The 13,143-nt window shown below is 46.8% G+C and overlaps 1 protein-coding gene across 4 annotated transcripts; it reads right to left on the bottom strand.

Moving 5' to 3' along the window:
- Window positions 1-6,100: 6,100 nt before the first annotated feature.
- On the bottom strand, window positions 6,101-12,137 carry LOC144134198 (tubulin beta chain-like). Of its 4 annotated transcripts, none has more exons than XM_077667159.1 (7): window positions 11,894-12,137; window positions 11,079-11,187; window positions 9,942-10,052; window positions 8,782-9,026; window positions 8,433-8,632; window positions 6,493-6,929; window positions 6,101-6,340 (listed from the first exon to the last, which is right to left on the bottom strand). In XM_077667159.1, exons 1-7 carry the CDS (start codon window positions 11,948-11,950, stop codon window positions 6,186-6,188), a joined length of 1,314 nt encoding a protein of 437 aa, XP_077523285.1. In that variant the 5' UTR covers window positions 11,951-12,137; the 3' UTR covers window positions 6,101-6,185. The 4 variants fall into 4 exon arrangements, with proteins under 4 accessions (XP_077523285.1, XP_077523292.1, XP_077523298.1 ...); XM_077667166.1 differs by having other exon boundaries at window positions 9,942-10,049; XM_077667172.1 differs by lacking the exon at window positions 11,079-11,187.
- Window positions 12,138-13,143: the final 1,006 nt, after the last annotated feature.

Below are 13,143 nucleotides of genomic sequence, written 5' to 3'. Positions count from 1 at the left end.
GGCGAGGAAAACTGTAGGGGGTGTCAAAAAAAAAAAAACTCATCGTGGAGGGTGGGATAGTGGCACAATTTGTGAAGTAAGGTTAGACGAGCGGAATGGCGTCGACATAATACTGGTTCCAAATCGGCACGTTGTTTTAATGCTGTGACACTGGTGAAGCGTGAATAATAATTGTAAAGAAAAACACTGTAAAAACTGGATGAAGGGTAGAGTGACACCGGATAAAAAAGTTTCTATCAGTTTCCTGAACGTTTCCCCAGTTTGTTTCATGCGTTCTGCTTACCTTTGAAAATTCCTTGAAGCTTGTTAATTTTTCCTCTACCCGCTACCCCCAGGTTTTTCAGAATTATGAGCCTTGCCTTTTTTTTTTGCTACTTCGTTTCTTTCATTTGTTGTGTTAGCACATATAGCTACGCCCTCGTGTTTTTACTCCCTCGTCATTATCGTGGCTTCCCCCGTTCTGGACGCCACTATATCCGTCCCTAACGGTGTTTCGTCCTCGCATATGTGCAACAGGTGTGGACAATACATCAGCACATGCTTCTTTCACCATGCGCAATGTATATACGATAGTTACTTCTCGCAAAACTTGGGCCGTTAAGGCATCTGCATTGTTTCATACTAAGCGAGTCTTACGGTTCAGCGACAAATTGACACTGCGACTGAAAGAAAACTGCAGCGTGCGTGCTTCACCGCAAGCCAACTTGCATTAACGTGCCGTCTTTCGACTCTCCTGGATAAAACCAATGAGAGCTTTACAGGCGTTGCAAATAAACAGCTGCCTAAGTTCTCTCAGTTTAAAGAATTTTATTGTAACAAGTCGGGGGGGGGGGGGGGGGGCGTGAAAGGAATTGGACGAAGCAAGGGTCGAGAACATAAAGCAGCACCGCACGTAAGCCAGAAATCCAGGACTTTTTAGGCATTCGCTGCACGCCAGCCTAAAGCCGCAACGGAATTGTTTTCCCACGGCCCCAGCAATGTCAAGAATTTTAATTGAGTTCATCTCTCACGCGCTGACCTTCTGTTCCTTCTTTATCCAATCTATCTCCGTTTCTGCTTCCCTTCAATCATCTGCGCATTCTTTGCCAGTGTAGATATCTGTAGCAAGTGGGCCTCCTACACCTCATTTGCAAGTCGTATTCCTTATTGCCATTCTCCTACGAAGTCAGAAATTCCAGCTGAAAGAACAGTGTGGAAGACATGTCACTGTTATTTAAATGCAACGAAGAAGACGCGCCTACATACTGCGCCGTTAGTTTCTTTTGAACGTCTTCGGGTCCATGATCGGCGAGCGTTCACAAGTAGAGAGTCTTCACCGTCCCGGAGGCTTAATTGGTGGTTACGGCATCAAGATGTCCAGCAGCCGAGGTCGCGCGTTCGGCTTCCGATCGCGGCAGCCGCATTCCAATGAAGGTGATGCCTGAACGACAAAGAGTTGGGCGAGTTAGTTCGTGTAAGGGATCTGTGGATGCCCGCGGCTTTGTGGGAACCATTCGTCCTTTCGCTAATAGCTCGGCGCCGCGAAGCCGCGGTTTCTCCTCGCTAATCCCCTTCGGTGCGTCGGCAAGAAGCGGGCAAACCGCCCAGATTGGAAGGTCGGCAGAGGCATTTTTTTTTTGAAGGGCGAAAAACCGCCTTGCGAGACGGGTCCGGACGCTCGCGCTTGACCGCGAGCAAGTAAGCGTGGCGTACGGTCAGCTGCGGGTGCGGCTAGCAGGACCCGCGGTGACTCCGACGCGCAAGGACGCTGTATACCAACAGCTTTGGGGGAACGGTCCGGCTTAACGAAACGTGGCCGAACAAAAGGGGTGCTGCCGCACGTTCAAAGGCAGCAACGACATTGTGGCGCCACTTTCCAGATTTTGGGGGACGTCTGTCAACAGTCGTCGCGAAGACGAGTAGTTTGTTACCCGCGGTGGTGGCGGCCCGGGTGAAATCGATAATTGCACTAACACTGGGAACCGCCAGGTTTTCTTTTTGTAATTGTCGAGTTTAACGTCTCGAACCGACACATGGGGTATGAGGAACACCGTAGTGGAGGGCTGCAGAATAATTTAGCCCAAATGCGGATCTTTAACATGCGCCACTTGTCGCTGCAGCACACGGGTATTTTTGTATTACGCCTCCATCGAAATATGGCCGCCGCGGCAGGAATCGAACTGGCGACCTTGGTATCAGCAGACGACCGCCAAAGGCACTGCGGCGTCTCCGATATGGGGTTCATCGTGTAAACAGACCTTAACATAACGTAAGAGGAACAAAATTGGAGCCTTCCTCAATAGCCATGGATATCCACATACCTAGTGTACAAAATTAGGCGAAAAATGGTTGCATTTGCGCCTTCCCCGTGCTGTGCATCAAAGACAGGTGTTTAAAATAACTTCCTGTGAATTAAACATCAGGCCCCAGCAGCAAAACAGACAATTCCTTACCGGCATTTGTAACGGTGGCAAGCTGAGTGCGATTTGGTACGGGCCTCCTTACGCTCGAAATTGTTCATTAACTGGATTAAATATGCTGAGGATTTTTTTGTGAGAACATGACTCTGATCCCTATCTCGCGAAATTCAGTACATACAATTTTAACAGCTTTTCAGAGTATGTTGCACAGCTTGTGCATTGCATCCCGCGTTAAGGCTTCCAAGATGCCCGCAGCATCGAGCAGGCGTTTCCATTACGCTCGTCCAACCAGGATCAGTTGTAACGATACTCACGCATTGTAAAAACAAAGTGAGTACACAAAAAGAGACGCGACTACAGTGAGGAGAGCAACGGATTTGTCGTAATGTCTTCCCTTCTGCCGTAACATGGGCTTACGTTTTGCGCTGGTATATTTACAAATGAGACACCTACCACAAACCCGATCTGCGCTGAATAATAATAATAATTGGTTTTTTGGGGGAAAGGAAATGGCGCAGTATCTGCCTCATATATCGCTGGACACCTGAACCGCGCCGTAAGGGAAGGAATAAAGGAGGGAGTGAAAGAAGAAATGAATAGGTGCCGCAGTGGAGGGCTGCGGAATAATTTCGACCACCTGGGGATCTTTAACGTGCACTGACATCGCACAGCACACGGGCGCCTTAGCGTTTTTCCTCCATAAAAACACAGCCGCCGCGGTCGGGTTCGAACCCGGGAACTCCGGATCAGTAGTCGAGCGCCCTAACCACTGAGGCACCGCGGCGGGAATCTGCATTGAAGGAGTAGGTGATTTGTGGTCAACCGTCTTTGGTTGCCGTTGGTCTCGCAAGGTTAATGACTCACTCCCATAAAGAGGGATCAGCTCAGAATCCGGCGAAGGCCAAGAAGTGCGTAAAAAGTGTACCTTATATTATTTAAAGGAAATATGAGTTTTTAGAGATGAACACATCGCGTAACGTCGCAAACCTCGTCTTCCTCATCTTTGGGTGAATCATGAGCTTGCCGTTAAGAAATATAAACACTGATCGAACTGTTCGTTTATGCGGTTGAATGTAAGTAAATAAATGTTATTTGACTCATTCATTCGTTGTGCTTACCCAAATGAAGCTTTAGAATTTGCATACGCTCGGAGTGCCTTGTGCTTGTCAGTGAATGGAACGAGGAAAACGCTACCGACGAGGATGATGAGCGCAGTGTACGTCGTAATGTCTAATCTGTAGCATATTTCCTTGCCATGAGATGCCTAGCATTTCCTGTATACTGAGAAAGAATTATATATATATATATATATATATATATATATATATATATATATATATATATATATATATATATATATATATATATATATATATATATATATATATATATAGCAAGCGGGTCTTTTAGGGGGAGGGCAAAAATTCTGTAACATATACTATTGTTTCTGGTATACAGTCTGCGAGTTATACATGCTAAAAGATTTATATTTTGCGCTTTGCGGTCCATCTGTATATATGCACTGCACAGCATTTTTTATTTTTCAGCATCGCTGAATGTGGCACAAAGTTCGCGAAGCTTACTCTTTTGCCACGTTTTGTGATACTTGAACTGCGCCAAAAATAATTTTATGTGCTGTTCGCATGCCTGATGCTGATAGTGTATGTAACGAGTGCAAAAAGTCTAGATTTTTTTTTCTTGGCAGCCGTCTCCAGACTCATACATTCCAGAACCCAGTTATGTGTAGTCTTGATTATCCGTCACAATATTCAAATGTGTGCAAGCTATGTCACCACAACGCGGATCTCAACCATATATATTGGAAATGCCCTTTTGCCCCCCTGGATGGAAAAAAAATTCTGTCGCTTGACCAATGGGAGGCTCTCCTATTCAGCACCGATGTGATGATTCAGACAAAGGTCGTACAACTGGCCGAAGACGCCGCCACAAGCCAGGACATTCTGGCTGTCGTTTAGGCGAGGGGCCTAAAGCCTCTCAAAATGTTGGAAATAAAAGTTTTACAATCCATATGCAGCCAAAATTGTGCGTTGCGGACTATACACTGCGTGCGGACTGTATACAGGATATTACGGTAAGGCGATAAAAATGCAACGAGTTCCAATCCAGTAGTGCACGAGTTGACGCCGAATTTCGCGTTACACTGCCGCGACTTGGATGCTATTTGAGCACGAAAATCCTCGCAGTCGCCGACGGCAACAGATGGCACAGATCCTTGACAGTAACCTCGACTCGCAGACAATCAGTCGTAATTACACCAGCGGAAGCCCCATCGAGAAGGCTTCCCAAATATTCCGCCATGGGGGGTACCAGCTGAGAACCACTTACCATGACATGGGCTCTACACACCGGGAATCAATTCACGAATGCCACAGCTCGCGGTCATAAAACCAAGCGGTAGTCGACGAAGTGGGAACCTATCCTGTAATGCAAACGTACTACGGAGACATACGTGGGCCCCTCAGGGACATCAGGAAGCGCTTTCCTACCTGCCATGCAAAACTTGGAAGGATCACTTAAGCTCCGCCCTAAAGGTATAACGCGGTAGCGCAATCGGTTAATTATCATATATGCAAACGGTCGTTCTCTATTTTGCATCCAAAAATACCTGGGCATTCAATACCTGGGCAATCAAGAGCTTGCGATTTTTCACTCACAACACCGAAAACACGAACATCGGCACTGGATTTTCGGGTGAACGGGGCCTTTACCGCTATCGCGTTAAGAGCTGGTGATGCTGACGCTAAACTGCTATAGAGACAAAGAGCTGTTTACCCCAGGCCCTCGCCGGAAATATCGCTCCCGCCTCCAACCATAGGGCTTTCAGATCACGAAAGCTCGCGTGGCTTCCAAAGCACCTACCCTCCGTTTCCGTGGACACCACGCTAAGGGATTCTGAATCAATAGCGCAGAATTCAACACGGGCAATGTTCGTTGAGTATTAAGGGTTGAGGGTTCCTCACAGTGGCGAATCGCCAAAGCCTTTGGCGACGAACCTTTCTGCGCTGCGTCCCGTGTTAGGGCTATGCCGCTCACAGAAGGACGAGATAGTTCGATCACTACAGGTTCAGTAGCCCCGAGGAGCTCGACTATCGCTGAACAATGAATTGGTGAAGCAGCCGCCTCAAATGCTACTTGATGTCCTGTCGGCGTCTTCTCAACGTGTTTTCCTTCCCTCAAATAGAAGAGCCTCTCAAAGAAAGTGATTCGATCATCCTAGTATTGACCAAGATCCCGTCACTGAAATTTTTGTTAAAAATCGTAAAAATGAGACATAAGATGATGGCTAGATAATACGCCAAAAAAAACTCAGTCAAATAACACTGAGAATAATAAGCAAAATGTATTCTCCGTAGCGATGTTCTAAAAACCGGCTCGTCTCACATCAGTTTCGACAGCACAGAGAATTTTCCACATCATCAGACAGGAAGTATCCGAGACCAATAATAGCTCATCAAAACTTGTTTTCCTTAAGATCACCTTGCGTTCGCTCTAAAAGTGGTTCGATGAGAAGATTTTAACAGATTTTAGAGTTTCGTCAAAATGCCGAAAACGCCGGTCACACGGCTATTTACAGATGTGCGCACATTGCAATACAGTAAGGTTTAGCTGCTTTGCGTGACCATCCTTGTGACGCAGTCCGGGCCTACGACATACTGAAGTGCACAAGCACCTGGCTCAAAAAGAAGGATCCATGACAAACAAACACTTTATTGTAAAGCGAAAGAAAAAAGCAGTGCACACAAAAAACTAGGCCTCTGCCTGGGTCTACTCGAATTCCCCCTCGTCATCAGCTGTCGCCTCCTGGTACTGTTGGTATTCTGACACCAGTTCGTTCAAGTCGGACTCTGCCTCGATGAACTCCAACTCGTCCATGCCCTCTCCGGTGTACCAGTGCAGAAAGGCCTTGCGGCGGAACATAGCTGCAAAAAAAAAATAATATATCAAGCAGGCGGGGTCACACTCCTAGAACTGTCCCCGAAAATGCGCTGTTCCAGACAATCGACAGCAATGGGTAGCTACAATGAAAGCATGTGCTTTTAAGAAGCACTTTGAAATCAAACACGATGGTCACCTGTAAACTGCTCGGAGATCCGTTTGAAAAGCTCTTGAATGGCTGTGCTGTTCGCAATGAAAGTAGCAGACATCTTCAGACCTCGAGGCGGTATGTCACAGACAGCTGTCTTTACGTTGTTCGGGATCCATTCAACGAAGTAACTCGAGTCTTTGTTCTGGATGTTGAGCATCTGGTCATCGACTTCTCGCATGCTCATTCGACCTCTGAAGACTGCAGCAACTGTCAGGTAACGACCGTGGCGGGGGTCGCAAGCAGCCATCATGTTTTTGGCATCGAACATCTGTTGCGTCAGCTCTGGCACAGTCAGAGCCCGGTACTCCTGGCAGCCGCGGGACGTGAGTGGAGCAAAGCCAGTCAGGAAGAAGTGGAGGCGAGGGAAGGGCACCATGTTAACGGCCAGCTTGCGAAGATCAGCATTCAGCTGCCCAGGAAATCTGTGAGGAATGGGACGGTGCTTGATTAGAAGCCCGCTTAATTCACAAGGGGAGAGAGAATTTGCAGAGGTATGTTGGGCGCTCTTGTTTGGGAGCAGTCAGAACAAGATTGTGGTAAGATTATGGAGCAGGCACAACGGTCAGTGGAGGCATCTTGTAGAATGTCGCGATTGTTGCCGCTGTTCATTCAAAGCTTTTGAATATCGGGTCATCAAATTTGAAATTCAGTTCTCTTCACGCCAGTGCAGACAACGAAGCCCAATGAAAGAACGAACTCATGGAAATTTCAGACGTTACATAGTTTACACTTTGCCAGTCTGTTCTAGAGAACATTAAAACTGCATGCCTGTTATTTGCCTCAAATAACAACTGCGAAGAAACAAAGCAGCTCCAGTAAGATAACATGATTTCTTCTGTTGCTGGTTTAGATTCATTGGCAAAATCACAAAAAATAAAAATGGATTCTTCACGTCGTCACTGCTTCGTATCCAGCTTCAAAGGTTATACAAATTACTACATTAGGAGAACATCGAAGGCTATTAACTTCACCGGTCTGCCGGTTGTCGTGGCACTTTAAAATTATGCGATCGTTCTCCAGGCCCTAAAACACCATCCCCCAACAATGGCAACCAGTATTTATTCCATACTGACTGCTCAGCAGGCTAATGTGGTACTCTGCTCCCAACTTCCTCAGGAAGTGCCACTATTTATCGAAGAAAAACTTCCATACCAAAACGTGGGAATTTGTATTCCCTTTTCCCGAAGAGAAAACGGGGATAACTGATTTCACTGTACGTGAGGCTTTATATGGAGGTCCTGTGCGCTAGGATTAAGAAGCTGAACGAGATAAATGTGCGCTTTATAAAGAAGAAACAGTTCAAAAAGCATTCTCCAGTGACACACACCTAAATTATTTTGAAGAGATTTGATATGTTTGCTTTTTGAACAGAGTAGTTTTTCGTCATTTACAGCGCGAGGCCTTAATTTACCTTTTCGCCTCATGAGTTTTCTGAGGTACAGTGGTTAAACAAGGCCATTTTATTCCCAATGTGTGCAATCGCATGCCGTAGATTAGGCGCCGCTCCATTATTCCCGACGACAGCCGCCTTCTTGTTATTGCTGCCGCTGCCGAATTCACTTTCCTTGAAGTGATTTTCAAAGCTTCCTTGAGCAGCTGCTTTGCTGGCTATAGCAGGTGCGGTGTTTGTTAGTTTTTATGCGGACGGTGAGGGTGCTTTTATTTGCTTTCTTGCTCGTCATTGTATTTTCTGAAAATATTGCCACCACATGCACTTTATACATGGAGGTTAGCTGTAGTGTATTACTCTAAATATTTTGTAAAAGACCTTGGCGACCGCAGTCTTTGCAGTGCTTGTTCCATAATGAACCGATCACTGCCGTCGGAACTAGCAATTCGGCGGATGGTGTCGACCTCTTTGGGCTCTTTATGATCATGCATGAGGCGCTTAAGTGGCCCCTTGAACGAAGCTGCGAAATACTTACCTCAGGCATGTGGTCACACCCGACATCGTTGCAGAAACCAAGTGGTTAAGGTCTCCGTAGGTGGGAGTCGTGAGCTTCAGCGTCCGGAAGCAGATGTCGTAGAGTGCTTCGTTGTCGATGCAAAAGGTCTCGTCGGTGTTCTCCACAAGCTGATGCACTGACAAAGTAGCATTGTAGGGCTCGACGACAGTGTCCGAAACCTAGAGGTAGCCGCAGGAAGAGAATGAGAACTTTGTGCTTAACGACTAATCAAAATTCAAGGAAGACGCCTTATAAAGCAAGGCCGAAATGTCATGTTTGATTTGTTTCAAAGATGCTGAAATTGGGTCCTGCAGATAATGTCACACACCTTTGGAGAGGGCACTACACTGTAGGTGTTCATGATGCGATCGGGGTACTCTTCACGGATCTTCGAGATGAGCAGTGTGCCCATGCCAGATCCAGTACCACCGCCCAGGGAGTGGGTCAGCTGGAATCCCTGCATGCAGTCGCAGGATTCCGCCTCCTTGCGCACAACGTCGAGCACAGAGTCCACCAGTTCAGCACCCTCGGTGTAGTGGCCCTTGGCCCAGTTGTTGCCAGCACCACCCTGACCTGAAGGGGCAGGTTGTGAAAGGCGTATACTTGCACAAACTGTATCCTGAAGAAAATCAGTACTGGAATATGCAATAAAGGAAAGCCACTATCCAAACACACTTCACACAGCAGCCAGAAAGGCAACAAAAATTGACTTAAGTGGCCTGATGGCCGTAGCCAATTGGGGGATTAACACCGCATTTCATAGGTAAAGTTAAGTTTGGATAATATTAGGATGCTGTTACGTGTGAATTAATTTAATTAGTTTTCAGGCATGTAAAGACTATAACAAGTGATGGCTATGTTTCACTCGGCCTTGAGAACTCAATCTCTGCACTAAGTCACTCTGGTAAAAGAGCTATGTGGCAGACAAGACGAGGACAGAAGGAGGCTCTCTGCAGGACCCATCTTTTATCGCTGTCCTAATTTTTTTTGCACTCTGCCAGATTTCTCCCGCTGAGGACTACATCCAGTCATTAATTAATATGTCACATACCCGTTTTGCTGGAGTGATGTGGGGCGTTGTGTTCTGCGGTGTACCAACTGCGGATAGAATCTTAATTTGGAAATAGCACATATATTGCCACTTTCGTACTTACGCCCGTTTCGCTGCACATTAAAGTCGTGTTGAACCTTCAAGCTTACGCGTGAGTCTTGGGGACCCTTCTAACGGAACTTATAAAAATGACTTCATATTCAACTCAAAGGCACTTGATTTCGTGGCTGCATGAAATTGACTGGCACGTGGACTGGATTGAACTCAACAAGGGTACGCAGTGCGTACAGAGATATGGGCACAAAATTTTGCCAGTTCTGCGCATTAAAGTTTAGTCTATATCGTGCGCTCTTGTGAGTGTGCTGATTTAGTGTGCTTTAAGATGGAATGGTGCAAAATTAAATAAGTTGCTCAGGAAATGACGAGCAACTTCTTACCGAACACGAAGTTGTCCGGCCGGAATAGTTGTCCGAAGGGTCCCGAGCGGACGGCCTCCATGGTTCCCGGCTCCAGGTCAACCAGGATGGCCCGAGGCACGTATTTATCTCCTCAAACAAAAAATAAATATCACTTAGGTGCAACAAAAGTACGTTTGTGTGGTTACAAGCCATGCGTGCATCACAAAGAAATAAGTAAAAGAAGCAAAGAAAAGAGATCCTGCTAACAATAAAGATGTGACAGCTGATAAAAGCAGCACAATAATAGCCCTAGACCCCCTCCCCCCCCCCCCGTCCAATCCTTAAACAGCAGCTTCAACAATATTTATTAAATTTGGTTGGAGTAGCAAAACCACTTACAATGTGATTAGAATAATTTAAATGCATTAAAATATAGTTACTGCAATTAACGTTGCTTTAAGCCATTCTGTTCTCTATTACTAAACGTTTAATGCGGTACATAGTATTATAATTGGTAAGGCTCTACTGGGTTATCAGAGGGGCAGTAATGCAGGCGTACGGACTACTTTGGTCCACTTGGGGCTGTTTCACGTGCAATAATATCACCGAGCACATGTCTTAACATTTAGCCTATATCGAAATGCGGCCGCTGCCTCAAGATCCGATCCCACGATGACGCTAAAGCCGAACGCCATAGCCACTGAAGCACAACAACGTTACTGTTGGCAAACATAGCGTAAAAACTTTTATCCCACCCACGACAACACGGGGAAACTTTGTCGAGGTGAGACTAACGGTATGTCATCGTCAAACCTGACCAGGTTATGATTCATGACTCCGTCAGCGGAATTGTGAACAATCCTGATTTGTGAGAAAAAAAAATCGTTTTTGATGAAGAACGTTCGAAGTGAACCTAGATGTGCTGAAAAAATGTGGCCTGAACAACTGCACTGGCATAACATGCCGCAAGCAGAAGAGGCCATGACGCGTTCAGTGCGACTAATCAAAATCATCCGCGACCGGTTTTACGGTGTAAAACTCGCCAGGGCGTGCCGCTCAAGATGCTCCGCTGAGAGGCCAGGGGTCAGTTTAACAGCGTTAAAGAGCAAAGCGCGCTCTACGGTACGAGAAAGTTCCAAAGTGAAATTATCAACCGAAATACAGGAAGGCGTGTACCGGGGGCCTCGTTGTAGTAGACATTGATGCGCTCCAACTGGAGGTCGGAATCACCATAGTAGGCTCCGCTCGGATCGATGCCGTGCTCATCGGAAATGACCTCCCAAAACTGCAAACGTGTAAAGACATCGGTACTCATCATGGTGTCACAGTGAGCAGCGACCACTATAAAAGCACATTTAGAGACATGAATTCGCTTCTAACACGAAATAACTCCAAAGACCTTAAACATCATAGCTGAAACCGGTTCAGGTGGCATTCTGGGGCTCATAATCATCAGCGTTCCTGATGGCGAAAAACTGGCAGAGCCTAAAGCACTTCAGTCCATTGAATAGCGTCAGGCGCAAAACCTAGACGATACGGGAAAAAATCCCATTAAAGTATCCCCGGCCTCCGCGTGATCCCTTTTGAGGCAGTCAGTGGGCCTAAGACTGCTACATGTCTCCTCTCCGCCAAGAACGACGGTAAAGGCTCAGGTAGGTGACATAAACCAACAAGAAACTCAAATAGCGAGCGGCAAGTAAAATGTCAACTCGAAAACAAAGGTCAAGAACCAGAGATTCCACTTGCGCCGGGGCGCAACGTGCTACGCACAAAAGGCACGAGTAAGTACAAAAGCAGTGCGGCTACTATCAGCCATGACTTTTTTACAAGTTAAGTACTTAAACCCGTAGCCTGAAACTACATCCTAGAGCACGGTGTTAAGGCCGCAACGCAATCGCTAGCGTAAAACGCTTCGGAACAGGCACTGAGGTCGTAAGAAAGTCGCGACAGCTCCGGCCACGAAATATCCCGAGGCGAAAGAGGCGGCTTACCTTCGCTCCAATCTGGTTTCCGCATTGGCCTGTCTGGATGTGGACAATCTCGCGCATGATGGATGCCACTCCGCGACTCAGTTGCCAAGGTGCCGACTGCCAGCCTGGGTCAGGGGTCCACGTATCTGTAGCCTTGCGCCGCAACGTCGCTAACTTCTTCTTCAACTGTTTTCCTATGTTTACACGTGGCAACTTGATAGCACCTAAGAAAGCGCTACAGGCTGTTTCTCCCAAGGTAAATGTGCCTTTGAGTCCGTATGTAAGACTTTCAGTTCACGTAATAGATGCCGTGTAGAGCATATGCGCAGTACAATACGAACTTTTTCTCGTTGCGGATATCATCCGACCAGACGGGGTGCTCACACCTGGCTGCAGGGGCGAACGCGCTGGCACGCGTCATGGCCAGCTTTTACTTTCTTTTCTCAGTGCTCGAGAGGTAGAAAAGAAGAGAAAGAGGCTGGCCTGAAAAATAAATATCTGGCCTGCTACTCTGCACTGGGGAACGGGAAGAGGAGAAAAAAGAGGGTCACGACGGGACATGATGATGATGGGAGGAGGCAGATGGAAAAATACAAGGGAGAGAAGAAACTTTATTAGGATCGTATGGCGGGACTTCCCTTAAGCTCGGTGGGTAGTTTGCTCATTTCAGGATTCGACTGGCCTTGGCCGCTTGGCGAACTTGTTGGATGAGAAACTGCAGACATAAATTCGATCGCGCAGTCAGAATCCTAAAATGTGCATGCGTAGTCTTGGCACATGCCTTTATTTAAATCTCTTTTTGCTGTCAGAAGAGGCCTGAAACTTAATTTGCCCCATCGTCATCAGGTTGTTACGCAGTGCAGCTTAGTCTAAGCAACATCGCAAACGACATGGTGTGACATATAGTATATGTTGGTTTCCACAAAGCTTGCGACCTGTACGAGCGCGCGTCACACCCTGCGCGGGTGCCGCTCTCGGGTGGAAACAAATTGGTTTAGAGGAAATGAAAGGCGAAGTAACTGTCTCGCTTCCCGGTGGAGAAAAGTGGGAGTGAAAGAAGAGAGCGGTGCCGTAGTGGAGGTATCCGGAATAATTTCGACCACCTGGGGATCTTTAAAGGGACCATAAAGTGATATATACTGAGGTTCGGAAAAGCGCACGAGTTATCGGTATTTCGTCACCGCACCGCAAAAAATTTAAGCTATAGCTGAAGAAACACCGAGGATATATATATCAACGATTAAAAATGCTGCTTCCCAACTCATACACGA

Source organism: Amblyomma americanum, chromosome 1 (assembly GCF_052857255.1).
Source record: "Amblyomma americanum isolate KBUSLIRL-KWMA chromosome 1, ASM5285725v1, whole genome shotgun sequence".
Lineage (NCBI taxonomy): Eukaryota > Metazoa > Arthropoda > Arachnida > Ixodida > Ixodidae > Amblyomma > Amblyomma americanum.
Note: the sequence above shows the minus strand (reverse complement) of the source record. Positions and strands in the feature narration are given on the sequence as shown.

What these genes read in the sequence shown, in the direction of transcription:
- LOC144134198 (XM_077667159.1), bottom strand. Translation starts at nt 11,950, where the DNA reads ATGCGCGAGATTGTCCACATCCAGACAGGCCAATGCGGAAACCAGATT. An exon ending in CTACTACAACGAGGCCCCCG is followed by an intron (nt 10,053 to 11,078) that starts GTACACGCCTTC and finishes TTTTTGTTTGAG; the next exon opens with GAGATAAATACGTGCCTCGG. An exon ending in GCCGGACAACTTCGTGTTCG is followed by an intron (nt 9,027 to 9,941) that starts GTAAGAAGTTGC and finishes CTGCCCCTTCAG; the next exon opens with GTCAGGGTGGTGCTGGCAAC.